This window comes from Numida meleagris, chromosome 3 (genome assembly GCF_002078875.1).
Source record: "Numida meleagris isolate 19003 breed g44 Domestic line chromosome 3, NumMel1.0, whole genome shotgun sequence".
Lineage (NCBI taxonomy): Eukaryota > Metazoa > Chordata > Aves > Galliformes > Numididae > Numida > Numida meleagris.
In genome coordinates, this window is record NC_034411.1 from 66,727,974 (window position 1) to 66,744,827 (window position 16,854).

General features: G+C 40.5%; 2 protein-coding genes across 12 annotated transcripts in view; one reads left to right on the top strand and one right to left on the bottom strand.

Moving 5' to 3' along the window:
- Positions 1-9,750, bottom strand: part of FIG4 (FIG4 phosphoinositide 5-phosphatase) — a 72,212-nt gene extending 62,462 nt beyond the window's left edge. Inside the window, exon 1 of one of the 4 annotated variants that reach the window (XR_002436378.1) lies at positions 9,310-9,750. Coding sequence is in view for 3 of the 4 variants with exons in the window: in XM_021389803.1 (XP_021245478.1) it covers positions 9,310-9,378 (69 nt within the window). In the remaining variant the exon portion in view is untranslated. Of the gene's footprint in view, positions 1-862; positions 884-979; positions 1,046-9,309 lie in introns of those variants that run through there. The other 3 variants (XM_021389803.1, XM_021389805.1, XM_021389804.1) reach the window with 3 other exon arrangements.
- AK9 (adenylate kinase 9) overlaps positions 9,834-16,854 on the top strand; it is a 61,377-nt gene continuing 54,356 nt past the window's right edge. For 7 of the 8 annotated variants that reach the window (XM_021389794.1, XM_021389796.1, XM_021389797.1 and 4 more), the window contains exons 1-5: positions 9,834-9,986; positions 10,285-10,401; positions 12,871-12,934; positions 15,843-15,895; positions 15,981-16,077. In XM_021389794.1, coding sequence (XP_021245469.1) covers positions 10,285-10,401; positions 12,871-12,934; positions 15,843-15,895; positions 15,981-16,077 — 331 coding nt within the window. In that variant the 5' untranslated portion in view covers positions 9,834-9,986. The remainder of the gene's footprint in view (positions 9,987-10,284; positions 10,402-12,870; positions 12,935-15,842; positions 15,896-15,980; positions 16,078-16,854) is intronic. The other variant, XM_021389799.1, reaches the window with a different exon arrangement.

Here is a 16,854-nt window from a genome sequence, read left to right on the forward strand (position 1 = left end):
CTATAGGCTCCTCTCATTTCACTAATCCATTTAATCAACATGGTGCTACCACACAGCAAGATGTAACTCATTAATAATGCCCAGCCTAGGAGGAAAGCATGGCAAGTTCATGTGAATCTATGCAGCCAGCTCTAAACTTTAATAGTCACATGGATTCAAGGTGTGGGAGAGAAAAGTCAATAACAACATTCACACAACACTCAATTTCATAATTTATACAAATTATTTATTAAGAAAATAATAGAAAAACACTTTAAGAACTCTCCTACAAAGAAAGGCTGAGGGAGCTGGAGTTTTTCAGCTGGGAGAAAGTTCTGAGGAGACCTCATTGCAGCCTTCCAGTACTTAAAGGGAGATTAAAAACAGGAGGAAGACATTTTACACAGACTGATAGGGACAGGACAAGGAGGTATGGCTTTAAGTTAAGAGAGGGGAGATTTAGATTAGATGATACAGGGAAATTCTTTGCATAGAAGGTTGTTAAGATGCTGGACCCAGTTGCCCAGAGAAGCTGTGGGTGCCCCACCCGTGGAGGCATCCAAGGCCAGGTTGGATGGGGCTCTGGGCAGCCTGAGCTGGGGGGTTTGCCCACAGCAGCAGGTTAGGACTTGGTGGGCTTTTGAGATCCCTTCCTACCCAAACTGTTCTATGATTCTATGAACTGTGAGAGGGAACACTGCCATCACCTTGCTGCACCTTGTACACAAACATTACAGCACTTACTGAGTGGTCAGGCAGCCCAGTTCTGCTTTTTACTCCATGCTTCTGTCAGTTAAGAAGGCCCACCAGACAAACCCTATTACAGTCCACCCTCACTGAAGCCCTTAGCACAGGAAACCATTCCCCACAGATCCATTCATACCCACATCTGCACTTCCTGGGAATGGAATCACAAGGACAGGCAGCTGGTCAGACACCTGCCACATTAGGCTGAGTGGCACAAAGGTGGAGGATGGGGCTGTCCTGCTGCGTCACCCACCTGAAATAAACACCAAGCCACAGAACCAGACTCTTGTTTAGACCACACCATCACACGTTTTACTTCTTTATGCAGCAGCAAGTGAATGGGCAGAGGAAATATTGTATTCATTTGCAACCCACAGATTATGAATCAATTTGTACTTTAAGAATAAATGCTGCTTTTCTATTTGCAGAAAAGAATCAACTGAGGCCTAACAATTTGATGCAGCCCATGGTACTGCAGTACAGGTCAGTGATCTCTCCCTGTGTACTGCTCGTTAAATAAGCATAATTGCTCCTGCAAGTGACATCTGTGTTAACTGACATATCATTCTGAATTAAAATATGACAGTACAACTTCAGTTTATCCAAATGGGAACTGGAATGAAAGACCATATTTAAAGCTGAAAACACATGACACCCAGGAAGACAGACAGATGGACAGAGTTTCAAATGCTACTACCAAGGAAGTTTGGTTGGATACCTTCCCATTTCCATTTCAATAGAGGGATAAAACATCAGGGAGTGCCATGAGAAATGCACTATTCACATCAGCTCAGTGGCTGCCCGTGAGCTGTGCTCAGCTATAGGGCTAGCTCAAAGTTCTGCTGCTTACAGCAGTAGCAGAGGGATGGATTAGATGAGAAGTAATTACATCTGCAGACTATTGCAGCTTCTGCTATAATGAATAATACTTTAAAAGCTCTCTTTGAAGTCTTACAAGGACTAATTTACAGGGGGTTGTTTCAAATTAGAAAGCTAAGTTGTATAACGTGTTAAGGAAAGTCAGTGGAGAACAGAATCAAAACGTAGATCAACAAACTTGCAGACATCACCTTCTAAGAAAGCCAGGCATTGGGAAATCTCTATTTAGCAAGTGGGAATCTTAAACACTGCATGTTACAGGATATTGTTATGGAAGTAATAAAGAAGAAAAACTGCAATAATTTTTAAATTTGGACTTGTATTCAAAACTAGGAACTCCAGATTAGACTTCTAACTTGGAAAGTTTTGGGGAGTGCTAACCATCAACAACCTCAGAGTTGTCTGAAAAATGTTATAATGATATATCAGCTCATATTCAACCTGCAAGATCTGAAATGAAAACAAAGATGATATGAAGACTAACAATTAAAAATCAAACAAAACCAGACATTTCTGGATGATAAGGAGCAAAAAATAAAACCCTATCAGTCACATGTACTGCAATTAAATTCCCTATAACATGAATACTAGGAAAGAGTAAAGGAAAATGCTAAACCAACACAACACTTGAGTATGGATCATCACCGAAATTAATTTCTAAGGTTATAATACAATAGTCAAAAAGTTAATCAAAACTCAAATGAGTTGTACTGCTCACAACTATTTAACAGTTATAATTACAGAAAAAGAAACGAGAATCCATAGGTAAACTTCAGAAACCTTTCTGGGAGATTCTGTTCTTATTCTGTTTATTACTCAGTTGAACCAAATAAATGGAAGCATTTTCAAACTGTTTCAAACAGTTGCACTCTACAGCAAACCCACTGTATTTAGATAAATGAATAACGTTGACAAAGACCTTTCTCAGCAGAACAGTACACAAGCAGAAACTGTGCAGCCTTCCTCATACTGCTCTGTGGATGCCATTCAGCCATCCCCGAAGATGAACCACACCGTTTCCAGGCTTAGTCTGCCTTGGCCTTTACTGAAACTTGTTCACAAGTGTACCATGCAGATGCTTGCCTATGAGATCTGGACTGAAGCTTTATTGCACAATTATCACTAAGCAACCACAAGATGGAAACAATCATTGGTCACCTCCACCTGGGACTGAGTTTTAACCAAAGACATCTAACTGAAATGCTTTACACCCTCTTTTATCAATCTTTTGATTTGGCCAAACCAATAAAAATAGCTTCTCCTAAAAGGAGCCTAAGCAAAATAAGAGACTTCTTGCTGCAAATTGTTATACATAAAGTCAGATGAGTGTTCTGAAATCAAACATTCTCTTTTTTTCCCTCTCTTAACAAAATTACTTTGAGCTCCTAGTTTTAAAGTACGACTTGCTTGTTTGTATAGGCTAACTGCCACTAAGAAATGTTAGCACCATGAAGAACTTCCATTTAATTCACCAGTTAGAAAAATCAGTGTAGGTCCTCTCCATGAGCTACAGTGTCCTTTAGGAAATGTCTTTCTGCCCAAGCACAGGGTCCTCCACAGGATGCAGTGTGGAGATCTGCTTCACCAGGGTCCTCAACACTGTCTACCTCACGTTTCTACCCTTTCTTAAGTGTGTTCTCCCCGAGGTGCTGCAGGGGCCAGCCCTGCCCTGTGGTGGGGCCACAGAGGGCCAGAGGCCTCTGCTAGCACATGAACACCTGCAATCACTATAGGAAGATATTTATGGACCAAACCAGCAGCTGAAAAAAAACACACTGGGTTGCCAGATGAGTGATCTTCATATGAAAACTGATGTTGGATAAGCACACCGCTGGACCTCTCCGCTTCCATTTCTGCTTAACTAAGCAGCACAGTGGTAGCCACTTCCTGCTGCCAAACATCCACCTCCCCTTCAGAGCAGGCATGAAGTTACGCAAGAAAAACAGGCTCTTCCTCATATCTTTGTGGTAGTTTTCATACATACTGAACTTGACTGTAGATCAGAAATTCTTCGTGGCATAAACAAGGCATTGAATAAGGAAAACAAAAATAGGGGCTGAACCATAGCAAAGAAAGGAAGAAAAGTAATTGCACCTAGACATAAGACGCAGCAAAAACTATATTCCACCTTTCTATAGATCCCACAGCTATTATGGCAGTATCTTTCACCTTGTACAAACTGGTGGAATGACATGGAGAAAGAAGGGAGATCATAAAGAGTAAAAAGATGTACCTGAAAATAGCAAAAACTCAGTCGGCATGACGTATGCTTCCCACAAGCTGTTGAAGTTCTTAAAACCAAACACTTTCAAGATGGGAAATTTTAAACCACAGCCTTCAAAACATCATTCTCAGGGCATGCACTAACAGCTATTTACTCTATATCCTAAAGCCATGACATTTGGTAATTCCCTTCCGACCCAACGTAATCAAAGCTTTCTGTTCCATATCAGATTGTACTCTTGCTGCTTGCACTGAGGGATTTCTCAAGATTCTCCCTTCTAATTTTCAGTTAAATTTATTAATTATCCATCTATACATTTTCCTTCAGCCAAATGAGTCCCCCTTTTTAACACCTATTCTGATGGAATGCTTTTAGAAACATAAGTAACTGGACCCCTTTTCAGCACTCCCATCAATAAAAAAGGAAAAAAGATCATTTATTATAATAAATAAATATTCTCGATCCTTTGCCCCTCCTAAGAGAGGGCTAGCACCTACGTTACTCATTGGACCTTCAGTGTACCCATTCCAGTTTGAATTCTTATTTCTTGAATGTGGAGGAATAGAAAGTGTACACAAGACACCATACGAGGTCTCCTTATACAGATACATTAGTATTTTTCTCATTAAGGACTGTAACACAAAAGATCACATCTGCCTTTTTCACAGTTGTACTTGAGCAGCTAAACCTCCCACTTTTTCTTCAGTTAAATTACCCAGATCTTCCTCCTCTCTTGCTTCTGAATTAATCAACTCCCACAAAACTTTTATGGTGTATAATCTATCTAAGGTGCATTAAGTTTCTTAGTATACTATTCTATTTCAAATTATTTCTTTTATATACTCCTGAGGGTTATCATTATTTCATGCAATCTTGTGCTCTGACTACCCTAATTATTGGCAATATTTCAGAGCTCGCCCCCATTTGAGGCCAAGATCATTACAGTAATTGTTAAAACATATTGGTCCTAAAGCAATTACTTGAAAAAAAATCACCCCCACGAGACAATTCCTTATTGAATTCACAATTAACTTCTCTAATAACCTCCCCTCCACTAGGGAAGCCGTAGACTTTCCTTGTGGTGCTGTACCTCAGTAGAGCATTTGATTTAAATATGTCAGGCCATCTAATTTTTAGATGAAGATATGCAAAACAATCAGGTTAATCTGCTAGCGTCTTTGTAAGTTTAGACTCCACTTTATGTTATCTACCTCAATTTTCAACAACTTTCCTACAGAAAATTATGCAGAGGACTTCAGTATGGATTAAATATTTTATTTGAAGTTCCAGACACAGCATCACCCCTGACTTGAACAGCATATATTTATAGTCATTCCACTGTTTAGCTAAATGATTTTTCTTCTCTCTCCATGCAGGCCCACTTCTCTTTCTGTTCTTTTCTTATTTAGATACCTGAAGAAACTTTTGCAGGTGTTCTAATATCCTTTGCAGTGGCCAGCTCAGTGTGACTTTTGGCAGTGCGCTCTTTACTCCCAGACATCTTGAACTCAAACAATTCACTTATCATGATTTGTCAAACCCCATCATATACCTCCCCATCTCTGCTGTTTGTGGATTAGATTCCTGAAAACTTCAGCTCCTCAGACTAAATGACTAAATATGCATTCAGGTCTGTAAGAGTCTTCAATTCAACAGATATGCTCAAGTAGTTCATATAGAAAAAATAAAATTAATAGAAAATACTTATTTTTCTTCATCCTTCCACTTTATTTAAATACATCAATTTGTGATCATTTATCCACTAATCCCTTATCATAATGCCATACGGAAAAGTGGATTCACAGTAGGACTAAATCTGTAAGAGTGTTTCTCTCCTGTTGGTCTAGGGACTATGTGATGACACCCAGGACAAAACAGAACAAAAGAAATAAATCATCTGTCACCAAGACAAGCTTGGCAGACCTTCAACAAGACTTTAAAAAGAAGTGTTGTACTACCACATTTAAGCTTTTTTTTTTTTTTCCTGCTGAAGAGCAAATATATATACATACATATCCTTCTAAACTTGGGGTATTCTCATCACTGTTATTCCACCAAACATCTGCTGTACTTACAATGGTCCCAGACCTCACACACACCAACTGATTAAATTTCTACTTTATTGCCCGTATACCTGACAGTACACCAAGATATTTAAGACGGAAACAATATTTTCCTGAGTTTCACAAAATTCCCTCTCTTGCCCCAACTCTGTCTGTTGTTCAGCTATGTCATTGCCAGTCCTGGAATACCATTACAGAGGGAATGGGATAGAGTCCAACTGAGAGGGGTACTCATTCATTGATGAATTCACTTGAAAGAGACAAAATTTAATAGTAGCTTCTAGCTAGAAAATTATGATAGCTAATGGTTGTCTGGGCAATTGTTCATTACTTCTAACATTTATTCAAATACATTAGATAACCATCTATATAAATAAGTAGCTTTTTCTGTCAAATCATTTTCTACAGTAGAATTTCTCCCATTTAACCTCAGCTTAAGCTACCCACATCCTTTGACCTTATTTTGTTCATATAAAATCTTTCCAATTATTTTGAAGACAAATAAAATAAATAAATAAATAAATAGTCACAGAACTATCCCAGGGAGTGGAAGGCAGAAAAATCTGCACGTAATTATGCAAGTCACATTACTTAATAAACTTCTGGAAGTCATTTGGATACTATGGACATGAAGGCTGTAGAAGAACCTGATTAGATTAAAATAGTATTAATTAAACCTCATAACATTCTGAATATAGGTAAGAGATGTGACTTTGCAGAGACAGCACAAATTGATTTACTCAGTGTCAGACTAACTCAGGGGAATGACAATAGGCCAATGAACTGGCCTAGAGCTTTCAGGTGGGTTTCATCTGGGAGATAAACACACAAGCAATCTTCTCCTGAAGAAGAAAATATCTTTGTTTCACCTTGCTAAAGCATCTTTACTGCCCTCTGGTGCCCATTTCTACAGTAAATATATGAATAAAATGAAAGATTATTGACATTGATCTGAATACAACAGTTTCAGTTCATTTTCTTGACTACTTCTAAACAAGCCTTCAACTTCCCAGGATAAGCAGGAGATACAATTCAAATCTCCATGGTATTTATCGAACCAATGCACATGTTCAAAAGGTCAGTCTCAGCAAGTACCATAAATATAAGTGTTAACAGAAAACACAGAATTTTCCTCTCTGTTACTCCAATTGGCACTGTGAATTCAGTTCTCCTCACCTCTACGAGTCTTTCCTGTTTAATTCCATTAATTCTACTGTATTTTCTTCCTCAAAAAGAAGGAAAAAAGAAAAAAAGACTTTCTGAACTATTTCTTCCTTCTCATCAATTTTGTCTCTTCACCATTCACAACAAAGGCCTTTTACTGGAATGAGATGTACCATCAGTGTAAAATCCACTGTCTTTCTCCCACTACTCACAGCCTAAGTAATCCTTTCCTTGTCTTCTCAAGGTCTCCCTAAGGAATCTTGGAGTATAGCTTCATATTACCTCACATCTGATATAAAGTCTGGTCCCCGCACTCCTATTTCATATCTCACACGTGTACGGCCTTAGGGAAAAACAGAAGAGCAACCTGAACCAGGAGAAAGCTATTGAATTTTATGTCTGGGTGATGCTTCCGTCATATCAGTGACTAACTGACACAGCTGGGAATTTCATGATTATTAGATTTGATGCAAAGGAGGCTGCATGGGCCAGAGTTACCTCAGGGAGAAGAAGAGGGAAGTTTTGTCAGCAACCCAACATGACACTGAATCATCTGTAACAGCAAATTTTCCACTAAGATTCTCTGTGATTCTTCCAAGTCACAAGTTCAGTTTTGGGCTCCCCAGGACAAGAAAGGCATTGACATACTGGAGTGAGTCCAGCAGACAGCTACCAACATGATCAGGGAGATGGAGCACATGGGAAGAGACCAGGAGAGCTGGTTTTGTTCAGCTTTGCTCTCTAAAATGATATAATGTGAAGGCACAGGTAACACAGGGCCAAACTCTTCACAGAGGTGAACACTGGATAGACAAGATGTAATGGATATATGTTGAATCATGCAGAACTATAAATCAGTGTAAGGATTTTGTTTTAATCATGAGAGAGGTCAAGCTCTAGCCCATGCTGTCTATGGAGGCTACAGAATCTCCATATGAGGAAATACTGCTAACTCAGTCCTGAGCAACATGCTCTAGCTGAGACTGCTTTGAGCAGGGGCTGGACAAGTTTTTTACCAGAACTCCCTTCCAACCTATATGAGTCTGTGCATCAAGTGTTTTCAAACAATTACTTCAAAATGATTCGTATAGCATTTTGCCTTTTCAAAAGAGGACTAGAATCAGAACTTCAGAACTCAAAGCACTGCTAGTTGTGCTAGTGCAGCATACATTTTGTTTTTTAAATAAGAGCATATAATCACATTCAAGGAAAATATTCCATTTACATCACAAGTAGAGACTGAGGGAACAGTTCTTAGACACCAGCTGAAACATTTCCAACGCACGTGCTGATCCACACACCACTGCCTCCCACAGCTGACCAAAGCCTCCTCCAGCGCTCAGGACTGCTGCATCTCCCCTTACTGCACACCAAGTGAGCACATTTGCATGTGCATGAGCACACCAAAGCCTGCCCACTCAAGCAGATACTGCCAGCTCACTCCCATCAGACATGAAAGAACAGGGCTCCTAAACTAGTGTGATCCCTCCAAAAGGTCTAGAGGATTGTAGCTGACAGAACTCTGCAGCACAATATGGCCTCCGTAAGCAGCAGGGTTTCTCTCAGATCAAGCCTTAAAGCTCAGCACAAATCAAGCCAGCTATACACGCATGTCAGTGCCAAAAGCTGAACCCTGGCTCTCTGAAAAGCAGCAAGAACTGTGCTCCAAGAATAATGAAATTCAGTAATGCACGACCTCACTCAGGCATCATATTTCCCATTGCCCTTCACCCACATGAAATACAATTAATAAAGTATTTTCCAATAACAATGAGAAAGATGCATTAAATAAGTCGTCAAAATTCCTTCTGGCTTTGGAGAAAAAGAAACACTCTGTAGCAAGAGCAGCCTCAACTCTCCCTTTTTCTGGCACCAATACTTTTGCGTGCTTCAGTCTTCCCTGGGCTGCTCAGTGGGGAATCAGCACAGCAGCACAAACCTGTCTCCCAATAGGAGCAAGGCTGTAATTCGGGTTCTTTATGGCACTGGGCTCCCTTTGGGCCTACATATGCCATTCTGACGTGTTTTCATGATGTTACACCGACTCCAGCATGAAAACCACAGCTCTATTACCACTACAGGGAACACTTACAGCAAATGCTGCATTTAAAGACACAGTGCCTAACTCCACCCAAAACTACCTCTGCTGTAGAACCACCGTACTGCCAAACAAAAGCACAGATACTGGGTCGGAAGCTCCAGGCCCAGCAGCACAGCGCCGCTCCCTCGGGGTGCTCACACCGAGCTACTTACAGCCCTGGTTTCGTACAGCACCAGCTTCTGCACTGAGCTGATCAGGGGGGCGGCGGCCGCCGCCGGCATGGCGGCCCCGCAGCGCTGGGGCCTCGCCCCGGCCCCCACTCGCGAATGGGGCTGTTGGCCGCCCGCCCGCCGGGCAGGCAGTCGGCAACCACAGGAGGACTGCACGGGAAGGAGACACTGAAGGGCCGGAGACAGCGGCACGGCCCAGCCGGTAGCACGGGCAGAAAGCGGAAGGGCCGGAGAAGCACCGCGCAGGCGCCCTTCGGCGGATGAGACAGCGCCTGCGCTGCTGCCCTACAGCTGGGGGGCTCAGCGGCGCCGAGAGACCGCTCCTCAGAACGGGTGGGCGCCGGGCCAGGAAGGAGGCACGGCGCGTGTGGCCCCCGCGGGCGGGGGTTGTAGCACCAAGGACAGCTCATGTTCCAAATAGACCCGCACCACTCCGAGCTCCGAGTTGGCGGGGCGGATGGGAAAGGGGGCGTGGCTAGGAGGAAGGGGCGTGGTTAGGAGGAAGGGGCGTGGCTAGGAGGAAGGGGCGTGGCTAGGAGGAAGGGGCGTGGCTCTCCTGTTGCCAGGTGACGGGGACGCACACACGTGGAGCGGCCGTTGCAGCTTGGCTGCCCCGTAACGGCTGGGGAGGAGAGAGCTGCGGCACGGCGGGTAGGGCGGTGAGTGTTGGGGCTGTTTTAAAAGCAGTTGGAGAGGCAGAAAGAAAGGAGGAAGAAGTTGTTATCAACATCCACATAGCTGCAGCTGGAGATGGGGGTGGTTCCAATAATCCCTTGCTTTGCAGAAGCAGCTCCTAGTACCTGTACAGGTTGTGTATATCAACGGAATGCTTTCCCTTCTTATAGCATCTTTTGTTACAAAGCAGTTTGCCTTACTGCATTATTATTTTTAAGTATCTGTCATTTTACACATATTTGAACTATATTTTATAACGAGCTTTTTTTCTTCCGGTCTCAGATGGCTTCCCAAGAAGAAAAACAGTCTCAGCCCTTCATAGATATCTTCAATGAGGATGAAGCTGAAAAATTATTTCTGTTGTCCAAGCCCACATGCATCATGGTCCTTGGAAAGCCTGTAAGATGTCTGATAGAAGTTACCTGTCTTCCTTAGATACGCTACTAGCAGTTTTCCTTTCAAAAGCATTAGTGTAGTGACAATGCAGTAAAACAGGGGCCTACTTTTTCAGCTTTTCTACTTAGCAAATTCTGCAGATTGAGGTAAAGATTCTGATCACATCTAATGAAGCCAATTTCTTTTGCCTGAAAGACCACTCAGGTGTGCTAGAAGGTGGTATTACTATAATGAAAAGTTGCATATTGCCAAATATCCAAAACAATAAAAGTTTTCCTGATGGCAACTGGATTGGTTTTGTTATTTTACTATTCTAATTTTTAGTAAACTTGACAGAGACATAAGTAGGCATGAAAGAACCTTCAGATTAATATACTGACTTACAGACATGCAATGAGATATTAAATACGTAAATGAACTTTAACATAGTTATATGCTATGTGATTGGGAGTAGCTGAAGTCCATCTTGGTATCCTGATGAGTTGTGTGGTATTAGAACTATAATTCAAGATTTCTCTTCTTTAAAAATAATTTGAGGTCTCTTTGATTTAGGGAAAATTTGTACTTTGTGATTATAAAGTTCTCAGATTTCTTCCTCTCAAGTGCAGGGTGTCTGGGAGGTGGTTTTACATCAGCACCTTAGTGTGCTGAAGTAGGTTCTAAAAAGGTGCAAGTTTGCCTTATGTCTGAACTGAACCTGGTAGGCACTCAAGCATACCATTGGTGCTCTGTAAGCTGTTTTTCTCTTAAACGGTGTCGTTGTCTTCAGAGTACCCCACTTTCACAGTGAACACAATGTTCTCAAGTAGCTCTGTGTGTGATTTCATTAGGTACCATAACACAGTTTGAAATGACTGTACAGAAATTTGCTTTATGCTGTGCACCAGGGAGAGAGAAATGATGTGCACCTTCAACCAACCTACCCTTCAGTCCCAGTTGACCCACCAAAGTACAGTCCAAGTGCCTCTGTCTGGGCCACACCAGATAGTAATGTACACCCATCCTGTGTTGTGCACTATGCCAGCACATATCATCAAATGACAGTGGCAGATTATACCATGGGAAATGTCCGCAGAGCTAAGATACAGATACAACATTTCCTTTCTTCAAAGACTTCTTTCAGCAGGCTGAAAGGCTCCCAGTCCTTAGTGTGTGCATAGTTATACATTATTTCTTACTCCTTCACTCCAGCATAACGCTCAGCTGCAAATCTTTACATCTGACCAAAATGAGAAAGAAGCCAAGGTGTTGTTCAGCAACTGGATGAGATGCAAGCATCACAGTGTGAGAACATAAAGTGACAGCTGAAAAGTGAACCTCAGTCAACATGAGACTTTAAAGAATGCATTCAGATCTGTAGAAAACTAGAGTGGTCTGGCTTGTCTGGCTTTAAACAGATCTCAATCTTCTAACTTTATATGGAAAAAGTAGCTTCACATTTTTATAGACTGAAAACATAAAATGTTCATTGAAAGACAATGCAAAAAAAAAACAAAACAGGAGAGATTCTCTTTTGAAATCATTGCATTCAATAAATGATTGATATTAATACTAGACAGGTTTACAGATTTTAACAAAGGGTTGGAAATGAAGAATCTTGGCCAAAAGGGCAGAGCATTAAACATTCTATTTTTATGATAATATCTTTTATTTGTATGGTTCGTGTGTCCACCTAACTTATTTAAGGTACTTCTTTTAAGCTAAAAACATAGTGCCATTGAAGCTAAGCCAAATGTGTATATTCTTATCACCCCTGAAAGATGTAAGCTATGACTAGTCTGATGACTAGTCTGATGTGTTTATTGATATAATGTTAATTGAGAGAGTAGTTTGTCTTTTTTTTTTTTATTATTTTTTTAGTATTTTTCAATCACAAAATTTATCTGGGGCAACCAGACTGTCAAAAAAAAGTTCTTCTTGAATGCCCTTGACAAAAGGGCATAGTCCTAGTGGTGGAAGATGGTGAGATTTGCAAAATCCTATTGAGGTAGACATAGTCATAGAGAACTCATTATTCTTGGTTATGTTGGTTCCTCTGAATAATTTAAATGATAAGATAAGGATTTTATCAGTATCTAAAACAGATTTGTGGAGCAACTAGGGCAATTTTTATGTATTCATTGTTTTAGTGAAAGAATACTATCCGCATATCTCTTACTCAGAAATAACTAAAGAGATTTTCATCATAATTTGCTTTGAGACTGAAGATAATAAATTTCAGTGTTACAGATTCTCATAGGAATTTATGGGCAAATCATAACTGAGCTTTAAATAGAATTACTCAGTAATAAAGTTAGCACTATTACTTTGGAGGTACTCAACTGCAAAGGGCAGTAGCAGTGAATCAGCATTGCTAGGAAGTGTAAAATAAATGGTATTAAAATGAACGTTTATGTTTTTCCAGGGCAAAGGTCAGAAGTCCTAGTCCTGATGGCTGCTTTTAACTGTTTTTATCATATTTTTCTTTTTAAGGGTTCTGGAAAGAAAACATTAGCTAGTAAACTAGCACAAATGTGGAAATGCATTTTAATAGAAGGTAAACATATGCTATGTTTGGAACATTGTATTAAATTCATTATAGCTTTTGTTTTAGAAAGAGATATATGTAACATAATAACCAAATTACATTCCTAATGGTGTAAAGTGATTCATGTGACTCTTCTAATTAACGTGGAGGGAACTGATTGAAGTCCAGAGAGCAGAGATTTTCTGATACAGACCATGAAAAGATAGAAGGATCTTTCCTTTCTGTGTTTGTGCAGTGCGTAATACGGAAGTGGGGGGAGGGGGAGGGGCGAGGAGGGGTGCGTATGCCAAGAAACAGAAGCATAGCTTTTCTATCAGTGTAAGAAACCATGGAATGAATGCACCTGGTACTTCCCAGTTTCTAAAACAAAAAAAGCCCAATGTCTTATTTCATAGCTAAGCTCTCTCATTATGCACTAAAACACAAGATATAATTTCATCTTAGGTTGTACAGGACTTTAAAGCCCATCTGGTTCCAATCTACTGCTGTGGACAGAGCTGTCACCCACCAGCTCAGGTTCCCCAGGGTCCCATCCAACCTGTCCTTGAATGACTCCAGGGATGGAGCAGCCACAGCTTCTCTGGACAGCCTGTGCCACTGTCTCACCACCTCTGAGTAAACGGTGGTAACATCTAACCTAAATCTTCCCTCTTTCAATTTAAAGCTGTTTCCCCTTCGTCTTGTCACTCTCACACCATGTAAAAAGTCAGTCTCTCTCCTATTTATAATCTCCCTTCAAGTACTGGAAGGCTGCAGTGAGGTCTCCCCACAGCCTTTTCTTCTCCTCACAGAACAAGGCAAGCTCCCTCAAAGTGTCTTCGTCAGAGAGATTCTCCAGGCTCATCAGATTATCTTCATGGCCCTACTCCAGACCTACTCCAACAGCTGCGCATCTTTCTCATGTTGGGGGCCCCAGGCCTTGATGTAATACCATAAGTGGGGCCTCATGAGGACAGAGTAGAGAGGACAATCATTTGCCTCACCCTGCTGGCCACCCTCTTTTGTTGCAGCCCAGGATGCATTTGGCCTTCAGGGCTGTAAGTGCACCCTGTTGGCTCATGTTCAGCTTTTCATCCACCAGAATTCACTAGTCTTTCTCTGCAGGGCTACTCTCGAGGAGTTCTCCCAGTCTGTATATATATCTGGGATTGTCCTGGCTTGTTGAAACTCATTAGGTTCTCATGGGCCCACTTCTCCAGCCTGTCCAGGTCTCTGCGGATGGCATCCCTTCCTTATATTGTATCAGCTACACTACTCAGCTTAGTTTCATTGGAAAACTTGCTGAGGGTGCACTTGATTCCATCATCTTTGTCATTGATGAAGGCATTGAAGAGCACTGGTCCCAAGACTGACCCCTGGTGGGCACCACTCATGACCGGCCTCCACCTGGGCATATAGCTGTTGACCACAACCTTCTGGCTGCCACCATCCAACAAACTCTTTATCCACTGAATAGTCCAGCCTTCAAATCCTTATCTCTCCAGTTTAGAGACAAGTATGTGGTGTGGGACCATGTCAAAGGCCTTGCACAAGTCCATGTAGATGACATCAGTTGCTCTTCTTTTGTTTGTCGATGCTGTCACTCCATCATAGAAGGCCACCAGACTGGTCAGGTATGATCTGCCCTTTGGTAAAGCCATGCTGGCTGTCTTGGATCACCTCCTCATCTTGCATGTGCCTTAACATGTCTTCCAGGAGGATCTGCTCCGTGATCTTCCCAGGAACAGAGGTGAGGCTCACCAGCCTGTAGTTCCCCGGGTCTTCCTTTCTTCCTTTCTTAAAAATGGGAGCAATGTCTCCCTTTTTCCAGTCACCAGGGACTTCACCTGAAAGCCATGACTTTTCAAATATGATGGAGAATGGGTTGGCACACAAAATTATAAATCTAATTATATATAAATCTGATTTGATGGGTTAACCCTGATATTACAAATTAACCTTTTCTATATCAATTTTCATTACGTTTTTCCTTTAAAGTGTACCCTCATTATTTTTAATTACTCTAATAAATGCCCTCTAGTGGACATTGTAACATTTCATGTTTCTGTGAATATATAAGGTTATTTATCAAATGAAGTATCTTTATCTTATTTTGAAGGCTTTGAATTATAATATGACAAAAACCAGTATGGAGAAAGTGCTTTTTTACCTAAGTAAATGTAGAATTTTTAACTAATGGGATTGATTAATACCTGATCCAAAATATAAGTGAGACTGAATTCAAAATGAGTTCATGAATTAAGCCAATCCGCATTGCTCAAATGTACTTGAACCATTACTAACAAATATTTACCAAGTTTCTTTTAAAAAATCTTAGGCAGTCTCTTGTGGCAATACAGTCTTTGTCATTTTAAAGTTTTTATTAATGACTACTGTAAATCTCACTTATTGCATTTTATTGTCCATTATTTACTTATTTCTAGTAGATTCAGGCAATGTCTTATCTTTTTTTGCTGATGTTGCTTCTATTAATCTTTTTTAGTGTGATGTATCTACACATGTACATACACATTTCTTCAACATTTGCTAATTGTTTTTCTCATTTTCCACATGAAAAAAAAATCAACATGCAGAATCATGCGTAATTTAGCTCAGAAGGGACCTTTAGAGGTCACAGAGTCTAACCTTCCACCAAAGCAATGTCTGCTAGAGAAGGCTGCTCAAGGATATGTCCGTTTAAGTGTGAAATATCCCCAAAGGGTGAGACTCCACCATGTCACTGGGCAGCACTTTCAAATGTTTGGCCACTGTCATGACCATACCAAGGGTACAGAGGTAGCTGACTTAAGTGATTGCATGTATGTGTGTGTGTATATATGTAGGTATATGTGTGTGTGTGCCTGCATGGACATATCTGTATATAAAAAAAAAAATTATGAGTGGTATTAATTTTATTCTATCTGATGTGCTTCTTCAGCTTTGGAAGTAATTCAAATGAATATTCACGAAGAAACAGAATATGGGCTTAAGGTAAAAAGTGTAATCTGACAGTAATTTTTGTCACATTCTTGACAAATATACATTGTATAAGTCTATTTTTTTCATTTTACCTTAGTGTCAAGAATTGCTTTTCAAAGGTCAAAGTATTTCTGAAGAACTTGTTACAGAAATGATTATGAAAAAGATTGAGTCACCAGAAGTTGCGCATTTCGGTAAGTGTATTTATAGCCTAAGCTTCCAAGAATAAGCTAACCACAGTTTTGTCAAACTTTGCATCTATTACTGCTCAAATATATGTCATGGTATGTTAGACTGTAGCTCCTTTTGTTGTGCTCCTCAGGTTGTGGAACATCTCTAAACAGAGAGTGTATTTAAGGATTATTTTACCAATATGGGAGTTCAGAATGCATCATTCCAATCCAATGTTAAGGTCATTTTCAGAAAATGAATGTTAAGTGTTGCAATGACAGTATCATCTGGATATAAAGTTGTGGGATTTAAAATACAGAATTTGGGCTTGAATACTTATGTAACAACAACAATAAAAAAATTACCAGCAAAATATTTTAAGCATTTGAAATACTGAAAAAGAAGAAGTGTGAGGTAGTAAAGTCTACATAAGTGTTTATTCTCTTTCCATTTTCTCACTGAGACTAAGTTATGAGAAAGTAGTATGTTTTTCTGGTACAGACTTCCATTTGAAATGTCCATTAAAGGAAAGAGTCAGGTGTACTGCCAAGAACATGTCAAATGTCTTCTGCTCTGAAAGCTAGCAAGCTTCTATGAGCTTTTAGTTTCAAAGTTTTTGTTCCTTCTCTGGACGAAGACTCAACGGTTTACAAAAGAAGCAGTCTTACCTGGTGAAGTCAGGCTTTTGGAACAGTAGGCAAAAGACAGATAAATAGGGAAGGAGTAGAAAAAAGGAGGTGATGAGGAAATAGATATTTGAATGGAGAAGTGGCAGTAAAAATGCTGCTATTATTCTGTAA